Source organism: Natator depressus, chromosome 8 (genome assembly GCF_965152275.1).
Source record: "Natator depressus isolate rNatDep1 chromosome 8, rNatDep2.hap1, whole genome shotgun sequence".
NCBI lineage: Eukaryota > Metazoa > Chordata > Testudines > Cheloniidae > Natator > Natator depressus.
In genome coordinates, this window is record NC_134241.1 from 85,986,504 (window position 1) to 86,009,041 (window position 22,538).

A 22,538-nucleotide genomic window follows, 5' to 3' on the forward strand; every position below is an offset into this window, starting at 1 on the left:
TTTTAAAAATAATAGGTGATGACTATGAATCCCAAGAAAAAAAATGCTGTATTTCTACAGAAATAGTGTGAACTAGATGGGCCAAATTCTGCTTTTGGTTACATCAGTCTAAGTCTGGATTAACGTCCCTAAATTCCAAATGATGTTGTCTCTCACACATGCAACTCTCTACACAAACACTGCATAAAGTTGTCATCAGTCGTGGCAATTTTACTAAGTCACTAAATTTGAATATCTAGGGGCAAGAAACAGGACCTCTTGATGGAAGATCTTCCACTCTTGGTCTATGCAAGTCCAAGGTACAAAGGCTCATCTGTTTACATGGGCTTTTGTCAAAGATAAGAGAGGTGACTGAAGAGGCAGGTTCCAAGCGGTTTGGGCTGGAAATACATTTTGTTCTGATATTTGTTGTTCATTGTTTTTTCATTTTTGTAAAGAGGTTTGAATTTTGTTGGAGAAGTATATTTCATAAATTAAAAATAAAGAAATGATACTATCTGAGCGGATCTGCAATTTCTGAAGAAGCTACATGTGGGTCCAGATCCTGTTCTACTTGAACACATCCATTGTCTTGAAAAAGCAAAGGATCAGGCCCCTATGTGTGGTGAATAAATGAAAGAGTCCATTTTATTCTGTTCTTCATGAATCATGAAGAATCTCTCATTTGAAAGGCAACCGCACAGTTGAAATCGTCATCAACACACTAATGCGTAATGGATGCAAAGGATTCAGGATGCAAACTCCTGATGGTGGGGAAACAGAAGATAGGGAAAGTGCCATGTAGTAACAGCAAAGTAGCCACAACAGTTATGTACATGTACTTTAAAGGTATAAGTAAAGAAGTAACAGGCAGAACCATGCTGAAAAGAAAGACAACACTACAGTAAAGAGCAACTCCTTTTATTAATTTTTGTTTTGCTTCATACAGTAATATAATTTAGCACTGAGAAACGGTACAAATATCAGGCAGAAAAAGGTTTCAAAGGCATTCATTTGTGTTCCAAAAAGTAAACCCCCAAAAGGATACTCTGGCATTCAGGGCTGTGTTTGGGGCCTCCTTGGCCCCTAGCGTCATACACAGCGACCTCATTAGCTGATCTTTGTTACAGCAAAGTCACACAGCTTCCTGCAATCTGTTCTACTCACTTAGAATAAGCCAAAGAACAGTGCACTCTTAGCCACAAGATGCTGGATTCTGCAAGTGAGGGTTGCATAGGACCAGCCCTAGTACTGGAGAAACCCTCTTTAGAGAGGGAGTATTTCCCAGGGTGCCAGTTTACCCCACATTACACTTCCAGAGCAGCTGAAACAGGCCACAACTGGAAAGAAAATTCTCTGTTAGGTAACATATGGATAAATAACAATCAGGAATCCTCTATTTCTTTCAGCCTATGTGCTGTATCACCCCACACCCTGTAACACATGCTATTAAATCCATGTATATCTAGGATTTATCGGCCTTGCTCTCCATTGCCTTGTACCCTGCATAGTCATTTAGATCTAATTCCTAGACAAACAATTATGTTAAGATGGAGGCAAGGTTGAGAGCACATATCAATAATTTACTGTGAAAATATATTACAGGGATGTTTTAATTATCTCCCCCGCCCAAACCAATAAAATAAAAACAAAACAAGAATTACAAATCCAGGAAATTCAGAGTTACGATTAAAGTTAAAATGGATCCAAACATATTAAAGTATAGAATTGTACCGTGAGGACCACCCAAACAACCTTAACTCTGTCCTACAGTGATGACCATGCAATTAAGATTAATGCATTTTAGTGTCCATAGCCCAGATGAAATTAAAGAGATGGTAAATGACAAAGTAATTTTTTTTCTCCCCCACCCATGATGTTACTGCGGTTCTACTTTGACTGAGAACAATGAGAGATGGCAACCATTTTGAAAGAGGGTAATTCTTCACTGAAGAAGAGTATTATATTACAGCTTCTACTGAATGACAAGCTTTCAGTTATCAAAAAAATAAAATAAAATAAAAATCAGGAATAAATGATTTAATCCCAACAGGTTTTTTCCAAATGTAGCCTAGGCATTAAAGGTCAGTGAGTTTACTTCGATGGGTAGTTTACAGAGTTGTGTTATTTTGTTACCAATATCATTCAAGACCCCAAAAAATAATCTTACATCCATGAAAATGGCACTTCCATAAAGTTAGTGCAAAATGGGTGTAAAATGTTAACCAAATGTCAGACAAGAATTCTGATTTGATAGTTTTACATGCATTTTGCCTAGCAGTAACTGACTACACAAGGAAATAGGCAGTGGGAATCAGATCCAGTAACTCTATTTTATTTTAAATTCTTTGACAACTGTCAGTTCTGTTTCTAAGGGAGACCTCCTCTTTTATCTGCTACAGAGCAACCTTTGAGCTTCAGAATGCCCAATGTCAAGTCAAATGATGGCAACTGCATAAGCAGACTAGAAATTCCTCTACACCTGAACTGCATAACAGGCTTGGAGACTCAGTGCACCACAAAAGGAAACAAAAAGCATAGAAAAATCAGCCAAGGAATTGAAGACTCATCTCCACTTATGCTCCTACCACAGTTTTCCTTTCTTACTGTCATTTCTGATTCAGATGCTTGTTGCTGCTTCAGAAGGTACAGCAAAATCCTTCAGTCTTATCTGAAGGAAGACATTTCATTCTGAGTCACATTCCTTACAGCAGTTAAGAAGGAGATATTTTTAACCTGAAGGCCGTGACTGGAAGCCAAGAGACCATGAACACTCACAAGCTTCATATGTAGGACATGAAGCACTGTAGCTCTGAATGGATATTTTCAGCTGCTCCCAGTCAGGACTCCAGAGAAAATGGAAAAGACACACTTCATGTTGCTGTTGCTCTGGAGATTTTTCTTACCTAGTCATGCTGAAAATTAATAGGGAGCTATTGTACTGAGAAATTAAATACAATCCATTCCAAAGTCCCTATAGCTGAATGGCCTTGAAAAAGAAGGAACATTTCTGAGGAATTAGCAGTTCTTCACCTGCAAAGCATGTGGTTTCCTGGTATCTTTAGCCCTGGCCCAAAATCTTTCCCTGAAACATTTGTAACTTGATTTACTCAGTGGGAACTTCTGTAGATTGGGTCTGTATATTTGCCATTATTTCCGCACCATTCCTAAAAAATTCAATGTTGACTTTAAAAAAAAACAAAACAGGAAGGGTAGGCTTTTTGAGGAGAAATGTTCCCCATTCATGGGCCATGTCACATAGCATGCATGTTATTGCAAAGACCCAAAATATTTTACATGGGGTGAACTAAACAGCTTCCTCAATACACACACAAAAATCTCACTTTTGATACCTCAGACATTCTAAACATGCTCTACAATGGACTGTGTTATGCAATATTTCTTCAGGACAGAAGATTGACTCTGAAATGGGATCAGGAAGTATCTGCCTCTTCATGTGTTCTCACTGCCATCTGCAATGAAAAGAAATAAGTTTTATAACATTTTTTCACCATTTATACCATCTTTACAGAAAAATCCTCATCAAGTCTAATTCAATGGCAGACTTACCAAGAATCCATCCCAAGTTTGTTGGCCAGAATTTAAGCAATGGCCAGGTTCTGAAATCTGAAAAAGGAAAGCATAGTGGCTGGGTTCTGGATAATTTGCCACTATGTTATCATTATTAATAACTTATTATTTACTGAGTGTCAGCAGTGCATTTGGTACAGAACAAATATTTAAGGTGACAGTCCCTGACCCCAGTTACTTACTGTCTAACTCAGACTCTGATAGTACAGTTCAATCACATATAATAACCCGTATTGGCTTGTCAGAGGGTATGAAGATTCCTTGTGGTAAATAATCTCTGGTGGGGCAGTATCTAGTAGTGAGATGAAACCCAGCAGAGAAAGGGAAATTACCTCAACCATCCTTCAGCTTGATGATGGAATTTTAGCTTCTTCAAGCTAAAATGGGCCACCCTATGACCCATTACTGTTTGTTGTATACCCACAGGTTAGATATACTTCCTAGCTCAGAGGAACTGGATTAGCCACATTTGTCTCAAGATGAATGCACACTACACCACATATAATCACCTTGGAAATAGAGTGATATTGTAAGGCCTCACAGGTGAGGTGAGGTTCTGTGGCCTGCAATGTGCAGGAGGTCAGACTAGAAGATCACAATGGTCCCCTTTGACCTTAAAGTCTGAGTCTAGAACCCAGGCCTGCAGAGCTACCAGGCAGCTGGCAGCTCCAGGTTGTCACCCAGCGGCAGCTGTAACTAACTTGTGCTTCACTTCCTATGATCTGCTGTGGACCCAGACCATGGGAAGTTCCATCTCAAGGGTTTGACAGACAGAAACCCTGTGGCTCCTTGCCCTATATAAACCCAAGAGGTATTCCAGGAAGTTTCCAGACAACAGTATAGAACTTCTGTAGCTGTCATAACTGTTCCTTGCTCTTGAATCGCTGGCTTGACTTTGCCTTGATTTGGACTTTGCCTCCTGACTCGGACCCTGAAACCTGACTCAGACTCAGACCCTTGGTATCAACCCTGGCTGGACCTGACTACAAAATCCTCTCTTATCCCAGCCTTGGTTTTGCCCCTGCTCTGACCCTTGGCCCTGTCTACCCTTGGTGGAATCCTGACAGATATTGTACTTGATCCTGGAAGGGGCACAGCACTTGCAACCCCTGTTGATTTTGGCTGGTATTTCTAAAGGAACTAATGGGAAGTACGCACTCAAATCCCTCTGAAATTCAACAGAAGTTAGGCACCTAACCCCTTTACACTCCTTTGAAATCCCAGCCTGTGTAAATACTATATTAGCCACAGAGCAGTGACAAAGTCCACTGAGCTGAATATCCACTTCTCCCCATGAAAACTGTGGGAGTGGAGAAGGCCCACCACTGTCCCCCCTTTAGAACTACTGCAAGGTGCAGATTAAGGTCTCATCCTCTGCCATTTCCATGGCGATGTAACTCCTGCAACCCTCACAGCCCCAGAGAAACTGCACAAGGCTGCTCAGAGGGCTAGGGTGGACAGGAGCTCATTTGCATGACTTGCCCATCCTCCTTGAACAGCTTCTACCTGTAGAGATCCCCTTTTTTCCATTCTGCCCATCACACCATCACATTAAACATCCTAAGGACTGGTGAGCCCTGTGAGCAGTGGTTTCACATATATACTCTGCCTTCAGGAGACGATATCTTGCACAACCAACTTTTTCTCCAAGGTGTCTCCATATTTTGTTTTGCGAGCTGGCAAAGTTTGGTCACTTGAGCATGAGCCTTTCTTTCCCCAATCACTGTGTATTGTGTACCCATCAAATATAGGAAACACTTCTTGGTAAGTAGCAAATAATCTTGATGGTTTGCATTCATTCAGGGCAAGGTTCTGCCACCATAGCCCTTTGGAGTAGTTCCACTGAAGTCAAAGATACTACTTGTAGAATAAGACACTGCTCAATGTGTGTAAGGGGGAAGAACTGAGGCGTTATTTTTTATTTTCACTTTTTTACAGGGGAAAGTCACATTCTGCATTTTCTCACTTAAATAACATGAAAATTGGCTGCCTGCTGCTCTCTGAAAATAATACTTTTTATGTTGATGTTGCTTGACTTGAAGGACACTAACATATGAAAGCAAAAGTTATTTGGGATAACTAGATATTTTTCTTGTCATGTTTTCTGGACTTTTACAGTATAGTCATTCTAAAATGATCTATTAAAATTCCTGCCATTTTTATAACAATATAAATGTTTCTTACCTGATAAGCAGTTAAATTATCTATGAGTTTATGAGTGACAGAAGAAAGATATGAGAATTCTGGTTGATAATGAGATATAGTTTAATGTTCCACAAAGAAGCCAAAAGGAAGCTACAGAAACAAATGACTTTTCATCCTCCAAATAATTAACACTTGGCATCAATACAGCACCTTCTACCTGAGGATCTTAAAGCACTTTACAAACATTAATGAATTAAACCTCACAATAGTTCCATGTGATATCTGTATTAATATCCCCTTTTATAAGTGGTGATATTGGCATACAGAATGTTTAAGTGACTTAGGGTATGTCTACACATCAACTGCTACAACAGAACCACTGTAGCGCTTGAGTGTAGACACTACCTATGCCGATGGAAGGGATTGTCCCATCGGCATAGGTAATTCACTTCCCTGAGAGGCAGTAGCTAGGTCAACAGAAGAATTCTTCCATTGACCTACTGCTGTTTACACTGGGGGCTATGCTGATGTAAGTTTCCAGTGTAGACCAACCCCTAGGGCATGTCTACACTTACCTCCGGAGCGATCGATCCAGCAGGGGTCGATTTAATGCCTGTAGTGAAGACACAATAAATCGACCGCTGAGCGCTCTCCCATCTACTCTGGTACTCCACCGGAGTGAGAAGCGTAGGCGGAGTTGACGGGGGAGCAGCAGCAGTCGACCTACCGCAGTGAAGACACCACGGTAAGAGCTCTAAATACGTCAACTTCAGCTATGCTATTTTCATAACTGAAGCTGCATAACTTAGACCAACTTAGCTCGCCTCCCCTCCCCCTCCCAGTGTAGACCAGGCCTTACTTAGTTAAAGAAGTCTGACGCAGAACTGGGAATGGAATACAGGTGTCTTGAGTCCCAGGACTCTCCATATCAAAACCATAAGAAAACTATCTGGCCTTAAAGTTTGAACAGTCATATTCAGCTATGAATTAATAACAAACCAGAGAATTCTGTTATTGTGTTTACTGTGCATATGACAAATTCTCCTTAACCTAATACATTAATTAGTACATCTTTTTTCCTCATTTCAGTGACTTCTTTATAACAATAGACAGTAAACATCTTCATGGCTTTAAAACAGAGCAAAACCAACCCATTAAAATCCCTGAATTACATTTTCAATTTATTTCAGTTAAACTTTATTGATAATCTCAGAGTACAAAAACTCCAGAATAATTTCATACTGTTAATTGCATTTTAAAAAGTCTATAAATCCACTAAACTTTCTGTGGTTTTAGGATAATAATGCAGCTTTTTACAAGATGTATTCAAGTCAGCAGGGCCTGACGAAATTCACCCAGAGTACTTAAGGAACTAGCAGAAGCAAACACAGTACCTATTTTGTCCTCTGACAGACTTACAGACCTACTGGATTGGGGAGAAGCAACAGACGTGATATAACTTGATTTTACTGAGGCTTCTGACACAGTCCCACATAACATCCTCATAAGCAAACGAGGGAAACATGGCCTAGATAAAATTACTATAAGGTGGGTACACAACTTGTTGAAAAACCATACTCAGAGAGTAGTTATCAGTTTCTGCACAAATGTTTATAAATAAGGCAGAGGAGAATTAGGCCCAAGTGGGCCCAAACCTAATATCCCAATTCGAACACCTCCAAATTCTGGGGAAGCCTATATCCCCACTACAATCCAAAATTTGGGCCTGGAATCTGATTGTACAATGGACTGAAACAATACCCCAGATCCAAACTCATCCACATTTTCAGATGTTTCTCAAATTTGCTACTCAGGGCATATGTTTTTTCTTTGTTTGTTTTTTTAGCAACTCTGATTTCAATCAATTCCTTGGGATGGAAATGAGCGAAGAAAGCTCATTTTGTGCTATTCAAGCCAAATACTCAGACTACAATAACAATTTTTGTACCCCATGCTACCGGAGAGCCAGGGAAGAACCAGGCCATGTGTTCAGTGATAGCACGCACAACTTTCTCCTCCCCTAGAAAAGCCTTCCATTTTAACTTCCATGTTATTCTCTAGTGGAACCTTTTTCCAAAATGCCTTTTGTTGGTCTCACTCTTTAAATTTGGCAGAGAGAAGTACCTGTAGCCCTAAAGTGGTCATTTTGCTACTTGCTGCTGCTTCCCGCATCTCCATCTATTTCAGCTAGTAAGCATTCTTCATTTCTGATGTTCCACACTGAGGAGAAGTTTATGTCCTAGAAGCATGTTTAAAACAATGTTAAACTGTTTTATGCAAATAGAAAGTTAAATTGGGAGGTACAGTTCCAAACTGAAGCACTGGGAGAGATGTTCAGAACAAGAAGCAATGGGTTTAAGTTGCAGCAAGGAAGATTCAGGTTAGACACTAGGAAACACTTCCTAACCGTCAGGGTAGTTAAGTACTGGAACAAATTACCTACGGAGATTGCGGAATCTCTGTCCCTCAAGGTTTTTAAGAGCAGGTTAGGCAAACACCTGTCAGGGATGATCTAGGTAATACTTAGTCCTGCCTCAGTTCAGAGGACTGGACTAGATGACCCACTGAGGTCCCTTCCAGTCCTTCATTTCTATGAAAATGGGTAGAGGAAGGAGGGCTGACTCAGAGAAAGATTCAGTTGGTGGTGGGGGTGATGCCTGGGCCCTTCAATGTGGGTAGGAGAGTTTCCTCTTGTAATGAGTAAATGTTTGGATAGTTGGAGAAGACTAAAAGGGGCTAGTGTGGGAGGATATGGAGAGCCCTGCCCGGGGGAAGGTAAGGAGCATCAAAAAAGTGACCAATTCTGTATTACTGCAGTGAAGTTCTCTTCAGCTCCTTGAGAGAGTATTCATGTCTGTATGTCACTCTCAACCCTTCCTTCCAGTCAGAGTACAACACTATTCTCCACTTTCATGAGTGAGTGGTAGCAGATCCCAGAGTACTTGGCATAAAGGATGTGGAAGAGTGCAGTCTCTGCACTATACTCCGCTACCTATCCTTCCACATCCTGGTAGAAGCCCCTTTGCAGATGCTTTTTGTGGTTGGGCTGCTACAGTACTGAAAGGGGCAAGCTGGCTACTTCCTACAGAATGTCCCTCCCCACACCAACTCTGTGAGCCAAACTGATTTATGTTAACTTTCAAGGGCTCCTCCCCTGTCCTGGGAACCCTCCCTCTCTCCTCCTCCAGGGAGAGATTAGGAGGGGCATTGGCCAATGAGAAATTAAATTGAATTTGGGAAATATAGGGCTGTGGGAATGGGAGGGAAGATGTCTGGTGGCAGTGCAGAGGAAAAAGAGTTCCACAACATTTTGAGGACCAAAGTTTCTTCGAGTTTTGCCTGGGGATAATGGAAGAACTATTCTCCTAATGGAAGAACACAGGAGGAGGAAACTGCATAACTAAGAATTTGCAATTTCCTTAACCACATGGGGAAAATCCAAATAGGTAAGCACCAGGCCCTTACATTTTAATGTGTAACTTTTCTCCTACCAAGGTGCTTGCGGCACCCCACAAAAACTCCCCAACCATGAACAATAAAACATTCTTTGATCAAGAATAATACAGGGTAAGCATATCATGTGAGAAAATGAAGGAAGCATTGACCATTCCATTCTTGCTCCACACTATTTTGTTGAATGAGTTCATATTTCAGACAATAAAACTGACTTTGAGTGCACTGCCATTAATTAGGTGCAGATTTAGGGATGTATGAGTGGGCTGACTTAATCAACTTTGCATTGATTCACAATGTAGTCACTGTATTATTTTCTCCAGTGTTTTTTGTGTCAGTGCAAGTTTTCATCACTGATCCACTAAAGCCAAGTCAGCTTTTAAAGGGCAGCAATATTAAATCAATTTATATTTTGGAAAATTCAGAAGCTACAGCGATTATTTCTTTAAGCTATTTTGGATGATATATTATTGATGTTTAAAAAAATTAAAAGGACACTTTGCCTTACATGCAGACTAAAGCACAGTTTAATTTCTACTGCCTTCAGTCCATTTTAATAAAATTACAGCAGATGGCATGGTATAAAGTGAATTTCTAACAAATTGAACTAATTTCTCTTACATTCGGATAGCTACAATCTTACTTCTGGCTACTTACGTAAAGTACTACACTACATGAGAAAGAGTGGCAGAATCAGACCTTAAGGGGTAGAGTTCTTGTGGCTGTGTTGGTCCCAGCATATGAGAGAGAACAAGGTGAGTGGGGCAACATCTTTTATTGCATCAGCTTTTGTTGATGAAAGGGATAAGCCTTTGAGCTTCACAGAGCTCTTCTCGGCAGACCTGACCTGAGGAAGAGCTTTGTGAAGCTCAAAAACTTGTCCTCCACCATCAGGAGTGGGTCCAATAAAAGATATTACCTCACCCACTTTGTCTCTCTCCAAAGGGCGAGTCACAAAGGGACTTAGGCCTTGCAATACTTGGTACTGTGATGCTTAGGTGGCCTGCCACTCTGTGGAATTCATAGTCCCAAGTTAGGTGCCCAGGCCTGCGGAGAGTTAGGTGCCTGAGAATGGGATTCACAAAAGCCAGCACACTGAACAGGGAGCTGCCTCACACAGCCAGTAGGAAATGCTGAGGAGACAGGTGCAGTTTAAGCTCCACTTCTCAAAGGAATTTAGCTGCCTAAATCCAGGCTGAAGGGAGATGCCTATCTCTGCTCGGGATTAAGAGCCATGAACCCTCTCCTGGAGTTAGGTGCCTAAGCCCTTTCTTGAAAAAAAAAACAAAAAAACAGTGGTGCTTGTGCTTCCTCCCCACTTTATTAGCTTTTGCCTAGTGGTTATAGCAGTCAATCAAGTCAATTCCATTCCTCCTTCTGTCTGGTGTGGAGCAGGAATTTGAATCAGAAGAGTGCTCTAATCACTGAGCTATGGGATATTACGGGGTGTCTCTCTGTCTCTCCTGTTGAAATTGTTCCATTTTGGATAACCAATTAAATAGAGATCTGAACAGAGAATTGAACAGAGAATATCCTGGGTGACTGTGCTAACTACTCAGCTAAAGATTATAAAGGTACGACCATCACTTCCTCCTCTGGCCTTCGAGTACATCTACTGGATCAGGCCCTGCAGGTGACAAAGGTAGGGCAATGCCTAGTTTTACAATTCTGCCACAGCTTAGGCATGAGCTAGGCACCTGGACATCAGCACTGAGTTAGCTGTGCACATGCTCAGCAGCAGATATTTAGGTGCCTATACTGGCAGAAAGATAGACTTTTAGGCATCAGCTAAGTGGTGAATGCCAGTGGTAGCTAAATGTTGGAATTAAGCAGTTAGTGGCAGTTAGACACTTTAATCCCTTTGTGAATCTGGACCTAAGTGTATAGGAGTCCAATCCAGCAAGCCCTCTACATGCAGGACTCCGGTTTAAGCACTGAGAATTTTGTGCACAGAAGGGTTGGGTGCATATCTATCTTTATATAGATCTTGAAATGCATAACCTACAGTAAGAAACATATTTATATCTCAGATTTGACACAGCTAGTTAGCTATAAGTGGCAATAGGGCTACTAAGAATGAGCATGCTCCAAGAATCCACCAACATTTCATTGTGAGGAAGCAAGCTGGTCTTGTGGTTAAGATACTGGATTGGCAATCCGGGTTCAATTCCTGTCTGTGATCACAGGCAAGTCACTTAACCAGACTTAATTCCCTATTTGTGAAAGAGGGGTGATAATACTTTGTCTGCCTTTGCCTATTAGAGTCTGTGCTCTTCAAGATAAGGACTGTTTCTTACAGTTTTACTGTGTATGTAGTGCTTAGCAAAACAGGACTTCAATCTTGGGTTTGGGTTGCTCTAGACATTTCTGTAATCCAAATAATAAAGTCACCAGGTGTCACTCTGCAAAGTGCAGTTTGGGCCTTCTCTAGCTGACAGCTCTGTTCCAGATGTTGTCTAGGAATAGAACTGGTTAAAAAATTTAAAATTTTGGAATGTCAACATAAATATGGTGAAATTTTGATGAAAACAATGTTTTTGACCAGCTATAACAGTGGTTCCCAAACTTGTTCCGCCGCTTCTGCAGGGAAAGCCCCTGGCGGCCCGGGCCAGTTTGTTTACCTTCTGCGTCTGCAGGTTCGGCCCATCACGGCTCCCAGTGGCCACGGTTCACTGCTCCAGGCCAATGGGAGCTGCTGGAAGCGGCGCAGGCTGAGGGACATACTGGCCGCCGCTTCCAGCAGCTCCCATTGGCCTGGAGCAGCGAACCGCGGCCACTGGGAGCTGTGATCGGCCGCACCTGCGGACGCGGAAGGTAAACAAACTGGTCCCCGGCCCGTCAGGGGCTTTCCCTGCACAAGCGGCGGAACAAGTTTGGGAACCTCTGAGCTATAAACAGGAAGGGGGACAAGCACCATACAGCTGACGAAGTAAAAAATGACAGGTGACTGGGGCAAGGGGATAAGGGTGATGAGCTTTTCCTATCCTTTCCCAACAACACCCTTCTATACCTGGAGAAGAAGGGAGGAGCCCTTAAAAAGATCCAAACTGGTAACTAGGGTGAGAACCGAACATAGAAGCAGATTTAATCCAATAATGCCTTTTGTTTTTAAAAAATAAAATCTTGGTTCATAGTTTGGTTTGGATCCAATTTGTCCCCACACTTGCAGGACAGCTACTCCAACATTACTAGAGGTGAATGGCCATAAAGAGAAGAACTAATGCCCATGAAACATAACCTGTGGGTGCATGGAGGGACGGCACATGACTGCATGAAATCTCCCAGCTTGTTTTTTAACATGTCAACATGGACCTGGTTCTTCTGGAGCATCTGCAACAAACTGACTCTGAATAGGCCAGGCTGATGTGGTGCCAAGATCTGCTTCCTTCCGGTGCTTGTACAGCTCTGAAAGCTGTAGATATTTATGTCTGGAAAGGTCACATATCCCACACAATCACCTGGGTACTTTCAAACTTTTCTGAACAAAATATTCCAATTGTATATTGATCTTAAAGAAAATGTCATAAAATGATTAATGAGACAGATAAAGACATACATGTCATGGAATACTGTACTTAAAATTGTTTGTCAAGTTATTAACCATTGAGTTTATATACCCAATAATATTAAGATTATTTAGATATTCAGGTTATTATTTCCATAATTCTAAACTACATTGTAAACATTATCAGAGGCGAGACAATGAGTACTACCGCAGCTTGCTGATTTACTATATGATTAAGGAATTTTTGCTGCCTTAAATTGATAACAAACATTTTGATTTAAGATTGATAATCATTATTTCAAATCACTATCGTGGTTTTTAAAACTCAGTTTCTAAATGTAAAGTTCTACTCTGAAAAGTTACTCTGAAAAAATTGGCATATGGAGTTCCATGGTTACTGTCTCACTGATTCCAAATTGAATTTGCTCTGTATAAAAGTAAATAGATTATACTTTGCCAATTCCGCAAATTTACCTGGACTCTCAGGCACAAGCTGGGTTCTCTCATCCTTGCACACCATTATCAGTAATAGAGGTTCTGCAGGTCAGATCACTCACTGACTTCTGCACAACCCCATTAGCCTTCTGTGGCATTGTACAGATACAAGTGAACGTATAATTGGAAGACAATAGGGTTGCACAAGGGTAACTGAGGACATAATTTGCCTAGTGTGTGTCTGTTACTGGTGATAATGTACAAAAGTAAAACCTTTCCTGAGTGTAGTAAAAACTTCCCAGCTTGAGTTTGGTCCTGAGAAAAAACATATTACATTTGATATGGAAACTGTAAGAAATAAACCTGGAATGTCGTGATGCCATTTTTAGAAAGTCGCTCTTCAGAACAAAACAGCAATGTAAACTCCCTTGACTTAATTGTGCCTGAAAGGCACTACCCCAGTGGTGGCACCAACCAGGTAGAGGCAGGTACTGTGACTGCTGCTATACCTCTTCATGAAGTTCAGTTTACTCCTCTGACACATCTAGCCAGCTTTGCCAGGCATTGCACAGAGGAGAGGGAGAGCTGAGCATCACTTTCTTCCCACACCTTTTAAGGGTGCACAGTTGGGGAAGCAAAGGCTGCTTGTGTGCTTCCTCTTCTCTCCACATTTCTACATACGGGTCACATGCAATCCTATTTTATTAACTGGATAAACTTTGCTAAAGTAGTTCACTAACAGGAGACAGTTGCACTTCTTTAATTGTTTTGCACTTGAAGCTGTTTTTCAGTTACCTACGGTAATTGAATGGTGTTCACAGGCAAAATTGGTTCTAGGCTACCACCATGAATCATGTTGTTAGACCTTGCAGTCTACTAGGTACAATAAATATTTTCCTCTAACCTGCTTTCCCTCTAAACAACAAAGTAATCATAATTAATTGAGTGTCACTATCCAAATGAGATCAGAATTATAAAAAGTATAATAAATTAGGTTGGTAGGTAAACCATCTGCATTGTTTTTCAGTTACAGTGCATTCACTCTTGCGGTATGGACAGCATTAAAGAGAGAGAATGCAGTTCCAAAAGTTGCAGGTAAATGTATTATTATTACTTGTCACCTACTTGGAATAAATATGTTTTGTCTTTCCTGTATTTAATTATATCATGAAGACTCCTGCCTGTTGATGTATAAGTGAAGGAGTACAGACCAGATTAACAGAAAAATTCTGAATAATTTAAAATGGAAAGCAGGCATCCCATGCAATTATGTATTGCTGCTATTATACCTCCAGCATTCCTTTGCATCTCTTGAAATCAGTTGCTTTGATTCTAAAAAGCACTGAGTCAACCCAGTGACAAAGGTATTTCCAGAAATTATCTCTCATGGGGTCGGTCAAATTACTGCACTTCTGCAATTATCAGGCTATAATGTAGGAAGTACAGAACAATTTATTAGAGCAGTGACACATGCTAATGTCACTGTTAATGGTAGATAACTCAATGCCATTAACATGTTGTACTGTGAGTGCTTGTCAACAAGTGTCCCTGTTGTATGACATCATGAAAAATCATTTGAGATAACATGACAACTATGAAATTAAACTAGGTATGAACTGTACACCCTAGATAAAAATGATATAATGTACAGAATAGTAGAATCCATCATCCACAGTTGCATAAAACAGTACAAACTACAAAGGATTCTATCAGGAATACTCCCACAGTTTCTGCACATTAGACAACATTCTAATGCAACTTTAGACAACATTCTTACCTCACTAATTTTTGTACTATTCTTTGTTTGCTTTACTTTACTTAACCTACCTTCAATGTTCTGCTTTATAATTCTAGCTGTTGCTTATTTAAAACACTTATTTTAGATTTGTTAGCTGATTTCTTTAATTCATTTCTCTCTGGGAACACCTTCAAGTAATTGTATAATATAACATTAATAAATTAGTTCATATAGATGTATGTTAACTGCAAACAAATTAGCAACAATGAAGGCCTGATTCAAAGCTTGTTGAAGTCAATGAGATTCTTTCTAGTGCAAGCGAGAACAGAGGCACAGGTATGATACAGTAGTGTAATTGCACATTGCCCCATTATAGAAGTTTGCAAAATGCAATGAGCCTCAACCCCAGGATAAGTTCAAGAGGTTTCAAAGTCCGCTATGAACCTTTTGCACTGCTATAATCACTCTTCCCTCACGCACATACTCACTCTGCCTGAAAATACCATTTACAGTCACAATACATTTTCCAGGTAAAAATAATGGTTTCCAGGATTCTGTAGAAAAGCATTTTTTTTGGAAAAAATATCGTTATTTGCCATTAATTCTGAGTGGGAAATCTTGATCTTCCACCAGTGGAGAATTTCTAAAATGCCGTCAGGGCAGCTTTCCTTGCCTTTGCCTGGATTACACCAGGGGACTTAATTTAAATAGTCCATACTAAAATGTAGAGCTTTCATTTGAAATCAATTGACCAAAAAGGCCCCAGGTTTCTTCTGAGGCCATTCACATGTTTTTGTTCTCCAGCACAAGGGATGTCAGTTCTTCTGGTGAGAGTATTTCAAAGATATTCCCACAGTGAAGCAGAGGCAAAGTACTGCAGTCACATTTCTTTGTGAAAATGTGACTGCAGAGAAATTTGGTCTTATACTGGAAGAAAATGTGAAAATCATAAACATGACTTGAGTTGTCAGCCACTTAATAAAATGTTCAAATTCTTGCTTTCATTCACATACAAGAAACAAAGGAATAACACTGAAATAGCATGATGTTATTCATTTATACAACAGCACAATTGTTGAGGTAAAAAAATATTGCATACACTATGTTTACTTCTTTTAGTCACTATTAATTTTAGAAAGTTATAGGTAAAACTGCTTTTTATTATCTCAGAGTAGCTCTATTGTTTGCTTTGCATTTAAAGACAATAAATGGGACTGTTCTATCTGTTACCATTTGAAGTATGGGTTTATATATAGTTTGGTCCTTTACAGATTCTTACCCACATCATCCAGATAGCTTGAGATCATATTCCTGCTAATAGATCCATGATTTCAACTCTGCAGGGCAGGTGAAAGGGCATTACCAGTGAAGATGCCTTTCCTTTGGAGTGTATTATCCTGTTAGTTTAACAGAGCTGGAATCTGTTGATTTTGATGCCAAGCACATTTATTTTTTCCAGGGTTTTACCTGTGTGTGAGAACTGTGTGGAGGACCATTCTTTATTTTTGGTCAATCTGTTCTCCGGAACTGATTATTGCTCTATGTGCATTGCATGTAGACAGAGGTGACGAGACAGGCACCTCACTGTACATAAAGAAGAGCCCAAGGCGCCCCTCTCTGAAAAGTACATGGGAGGGCAAAAACAATAGGGGAAAAACCGTTTACTAGGTTTATCTTGATGCCACAGGCTCATTTCAAAAAGGAGCAGACTGTGGTCTATGGGAGGGAGAAAGGTCACAGTTTCTAGATCCTGTGTATCCAAAGCATAAGCCTATGGAGCCTGAGCCAACCATGGCAACAGACTTTCCCTCTGAACCATTCTCTGCAGGGTCTAGTAGCCTCCTCTATGTTGCCATTAGCTCTTTCCTCCTGTGCCTGAGCACTATATCCTCTGAGGGAGCAGAAGCCACAGAGAAGAATGAATGCTGCTTGGACCTCATGCCCCACTACTGTGTAACACCACTCTCTGATCTCAGAGATTTCTCCAGGAGGGGTTTCTTCTGCTCTCAGGAAGGTGGTGCATGACACTGAGACAAGTTGTCTCCTTTCTTCATGTTTCCCATCCTTTCCACACTGGTTTGTTCCCATTCCCTCTGAGAAAGGGAAGAGAAATGTCTAGCCCTAAATAAAGTACTATGAATTAATTATAAACTAAATTAATAAAATAAATTAGCTAACAAAAAGTGAGAATGTCTAAATTAATTGGCAGTGAGGAAAAACTTATTTGTATATTGTGCAAATTTGATCTAGAACTAAATTAAAATTACAAACTAAACAAAAAACATAGTTCCCTCTTACCTTAAGGATCTTATCACCAGGCTGGAGCAGGCTGGATGCTGGTCCATCAGGCTGAACCCTAGTAACAAAGATACCCTATAAGTCAGAAGTAACAGAGGTTAGGATTCTATTACCAAGCACTAGCTAAAGGTTCTTTTGATATTTTGTATTAAAAATGGAGAAACTTCAGCAATGACCCCATTTCTATGTAGCTCAGTTTCTAAAAGGTCCCATTCACTGAGATTTAAAAAGATTTGATATTGTGCAATAGTAGAAAAACTGCCAGTCACCATGCAATAATAATTTAGAAATATACATACATGAACCAGTCACTAAGAGTGATTTGTCCAGCTCCAGAAGCATGGTGTTGAACTATATATGCACCATAGGACATTTTTATTTTAAATCATCTGGAATCCTTCCAGTACTCAGCTTTTCTGAATATACCCTGTAGATTTGACCCCAATTATCGCATGCACCTTTCAAAGATGTGTTAGAACTGTTTCTCTCATTGATAATTTTATCTATTACAAGTTTAAAAGCTTTATACAGATTTGTATGAACAGAAGTAGACCAGTGATTATAGACTTTTACTTCAGTGAAATACTGTTTTATCAAGCAAGTACCTGACTACATACATTACAGAAGCTTTCATAAAGAACTTTAAAGGATTGATGCTTGCTAAACATCCTGTAAGAGACCAACATAATCATTTCCTGAAATCTGTCCAACTGCCTGTTTGCCGATCTGAAGGCTTTAAATAATCCTGTTAATGCTTTAAAGCTAAAACTTTATAAGTAGCTAAGCAGCAGTCCCAAGTCACAGCACCCCTGTATTGTGCTCTCTTGGTGTTTCTCTGCTGATATCAATTTAATTAGTTAGGGCAGGGATTGGCAACCTTTGGCATGCAGCCCATGTGGGAAAGCCCCTGGCAGGCTTTTGTTTGTTTACCTGCAGTGTCTGCAGGTTCAGCCAGCACATCCCTCGGCCCACACCGCTTCCCACAGCCCCCATTGGCTTGGGACATGGACACAGAGGCAAAATGAGGACAGACATACATGGAATTAAGCAGCAGGCCTAAACTTTTATTAAACTTTAACAAGGGGCACTACCCACCCATTACTTCTGACTTATAGGGTAACTCCTATATCAGGCATTTAATTGGTTCAAGTGTGGGGGTTACAGGGTCTCTTTACCATATAATATGGGGTAGGACTCAGCTCTCTCTGAGTCAGAGCACCCTCACCCTATGATGGGGCTGAGGGTGAGCCACAATGTGAGGGACACAACGTCTGACCTCGGCCCGTGAAAGCCACAAGGTCTGACCCTATCACATGAGCCCAAGGCCCATCACCAAAATCCCAGATCTCTTACTTCTGGGAACCATTCATTTTATTCACTTAATCACACTGGAAACCGGCTGCAAGTTGTGACAAATAAACAACTCCATCCCAGTACCACAGTTAGTTACTTAACCCACTGTGGTTTTAAGGTGCTGTGAGAAAGGCAAAAACCTCTCCAGATCTCTGCCAGTTGGCCCATGGGAGAAAGAATTCCTGACTTCCTAAACAGATGATTGACTAGACCAGCAGCATCTGTCAGGCCAGGTTCCCATTCCTAGTTCAGGTGGGTAGGGTGGGATATTGGACTGGAGCTGAAAGAGACTACCCACGCCTCATGCGCTGGGTTAAATTCTGGGAACTGGGTATGCTGGCCATTCAGCACCCCTTGCCCCCAGCTGATCAATGGGTGCCAGAGACTCCTGGAAGAGGAGCTACCTATTGTCCCTTCGTGAGTGTCCCTTCCTTACTGCTGAGCCTGTCCCGCTTTCACAACTGGACATCAAGTTCTCCCATATGTTTATGTGGGTGGATTATGTTCTCAGTTACTTCTCTGTTCCTTTGGCTCCCCCTTTGAATAATTTCGTTTGCACTCCTTCTTTATCTGTCACACCGTTTCTCTGCTCTTACCTAAATCTTTTTACTATGTTTAACCGGCACCTTTGGTTCTTCTCTCTGTTATATAGGTCATGCTTGGAAATAAGGATTGGTTAAATAAACTTCCTCTTGATTTAGTTTGGAATCTGACCTCTGGATAGCACACAGAAGGGGGAGGGCAAGGAGGCCAGACCATTTCAAAAACACTGTCCAGAAGGTACTGCACATAGGAAAAGGGTTGAGGACTCCATCAAAATAACTGCAAGGTGATTAGGAAACTGAGACAAGGAGAGGTCACTCAGAGTTGCTGTTGGCTAAGGTTATTATGGACTGAGCAGGCAAGATGATCTAGGCAATTCTGAGACAGTTTTACTCCATCAGCACATCTTATTTTAACTATTATTATGAGGATGAATATTCTTTAGCATGGTGTGCTATAAGTTTGCTGATTTCACGTTGTATACAGTAAAATACTGTACATGAAGTATTTATATCTAAATTATTGGAACTGTACGATGAGAGAGAAGTTGAGCCCCACTATAACGTTTAAATTATTATAAATAAGCAAATAATGATTGAAGCATTAAAAACACTTAGAAGATCTCAAGTAAAAACATGTGAGGATTTAAGAGCAATGATTTGAAATAACCTGAAATAATTAATTCCTTTGATAAAAAGAAATAACAATGTAGAAATGCAACCCCAGACAGTCTAACTCACTTTCTCTCAAAAGACAATTCTCTGGTCCAATTTAAACTTTTTTTGATCAATTGTTAATCATATTAAAATATATGGTTATAATTTTGCTATATACAGTTGTTACAGAATCAGATTTATTACTTATCTAGATACATTCATGAGGGAACATGGTTCCTTTTTTAAAAGAAAAGTGTGAGGAATTTCAATTGTCAAAACAACTGATACAGAATTTAATTATAATATCATAAGCCAAATTAGGAACCATGACATGAAGTCACATTTACATTAGTTATAAAGCACATTGGAAAGACCATATTAAGCAGCATTTCAACCAATACCAATACAGTTTTAAGTACTACAGGTTCAAATGTCTATTGGTTATACAGAATAAAATGATCTACTCCCTGCAGTCCAAATTCACTAACTGACAACATAAAAAATCGTTAGAACCTGTCCATATTACATGGGTACCTTCAAAGACATTTGACATTTTCTGTAAATATTAATTTTCCTTTCAATTTTAATCGATGCTGATGGGAAATTTTAAAAAAATGGGGTCTAAGGCTACATATGAGGATTTGTTTAAAAAAATACACCAATCTTATGATTTGATGAGCATTCTCAGCTCACGCTGAAATTAGTGGGCATAGACGGGTGCAGAGATGTGGTGCTGGCCACCCAGTAGGATTGGGTCTAATCTTAACACAGAATACACCATGTTTAAAATATACAAACCTATAGTCCTTTATATGTAACAAGCTCCACTTAGTTTTAGTACACATCACAGATTAATTCAGAGGCCTCAGAGTCCACTTTCTAATCTCTAGACCATTTGAATTTGATAACCCTTGATTGTCACATTTTTATTTGTCCCCATTTTGCTGACTAAAGAAATACATCATTCTCCTAGACTATTTAATGTAAACATGCAATGGATCCAGATGTTTATTACCAAAAACTTCACAATCCTGATTACTAAAAGGCATGCTCATTTATAGGGAAGTTTGTGCAGAGTCTTCTATAGACCTTTCCACAACTATTAATCTGCAGAGTACAGATAGAATCTGTTGTGTTTGGCAGAGTAGGCAAAAGTCTAGGCAATTGAAGCTAGTTAATGATACTACTACTGTTTAAAATACCAGTGAATTTATCCTCCTAATTAGCGGACCAATCCAACTCCCACTGAAATCAACAGGAATCTTTTCAACTACTTCAGAAGGAGTTGGATCAGGTCCTAGGTTTGTTCTGGAAAAAATATACCCTTACAACTAGGGTGACCAGATGTTGCTGTTGCCCAGCCCTCTTCTCCTCCAGAAGGAGTTGGAGGTATGTGTGTCCCCGTCTCCGAGTGCTGGGAATGTGGCTACACCTCCATCCCCCTCACTGCATCCCTCTCCGTCCCACCCCCCTCCCACACTCCAATGCCCCTGTCATTGCATCCCTCCCCTCCCTGTCCCACCCCCTGTCCCCCATCCCCCTCACTGCATCCCTCCCCGTCCCATCCTGCCCCCCACACCATCCATCCCAGCCCTGTACCCTCTACAGTGCTCTCCTACCCATCTTCTCCACCTCCCAGACCACCACCCCCATGTCCCTCACCCCCTCACACCCTTGCATCCCATTCACCTCCATACACTGCTGCACTCCCATTATGTCACTATACACCCAGTGCCCCCTACACCCCCTGTAGCCTTTTGCCTCCCCCTGCATCCCCATTGGCCCCCACAGACCCCCCCATACCCTCCTTCTCACCTCCACCCTGCTCTCGTCCTTGGCCTCTTTCCCTCTCCATCCCCTCTCCTTCACCCCCACCTCCATCTTTTCCCCTCCAGGCAGCACCCAGAAAAGTGTATGAAAAAGTGTCTCTGTGTCAGCAAGTGTGTGCATGCATGCATTGTATGTGTGTAAGAGACTGTGTGTCTTTGTGTAGGGAAGTGTGTGTATTGCCGCATGTGTGTATACCTGTGTGAATAAAATTTGCAGCCTAACTCTCTGACTTTTATTCCTTTTTCTGGCTTGGGCACAAAAAATTGATGACATAAAATATGTCTGTGTATTCATTTCATAACAAGTTTTTAAAACAGAAGGGAACTCTAAAAGAAATGTATTATTTCTTAAAAAGTGAATGTTGTTGACTAGTAATTGCAGAAGAGCCAATGTATCATACATTTGTCCCCACCTTTGTCTAGCTACATTATAAACTCTTTGTTGCAGACTCTCTCTTTTTATGTGTATGTCCAGCACCTACCAACGTGGAGTCCTGATCTTAGTTGGGGTCTCTAGGCACTAAACAACAATTGTAATAATAAATAATGTGGAAGTATATGTGTTAGTGCATGCTAGATGTGTACACATGAATACATGTGTGTATCTGCATGTAGGTGTGGAAGTCAGTTTCTACATATTTATTTATATAGATATCTGGACAGGTGTGCATTTCTGTGGTTGTGCTCTATGGATTTGTATTTGGGCTTCAGGACTGGGCCTTTAATGGACCCATTGCAGCTTTGAAAATGTGTGGTCCTAATTCCACAAATAAATTTACAATAACTTTAGTGAACAAAAAACTGGAGCTGGTTATGAAAAATGGGAAGAGGGAAAGGAAAGAATCATGAAAACCTTTGTGAAATTTCATTTTTTTAAAAATTACCCTTTTTGACTATTTTGCTGCCAGCTCTAGCATCCTGTAACAAATAAAACCTGAACTTAGCATAATACATCTGTCAAAACAATAAATATGCCTGTTTGGGCCTTGCAGTGAAAATGAGCACATGACCGA

General features: G+C 40.5%; 1 protein-coding gene across 6 annotated transcripts in view; it reads right to left on the bottom strand.

The window, feature by feature from the left end:
- LRRC7 (leucine rich repeat containing 7) overlaps positions 1-22,538 on the bottom strand; it is a 379,203-nt gene that overhangs the window by 9,357 nt on the left and 347,308 nt on the right. For 4 of the 6 annotated variants that reach the window (XM_074961545.1, XM_074961546.1, XM_074961548.1 and 1 more), the window contains one exon: positions 17,145-17,219. In XM_074961545.1, coding sequence (XP_074817646.1) covers positions 17,145-17,219 — 75 coding nt within the window. Of the gene's footprint in view, positions 1-971; positions 3,453-3,549; positions 3,607-17,144; positions 17,220-22,538 lie in introns of those variants that run through there. The other 2 variants (XM_074961547.1, XM_074961549.1) reach the window with 2 other exon arrangements.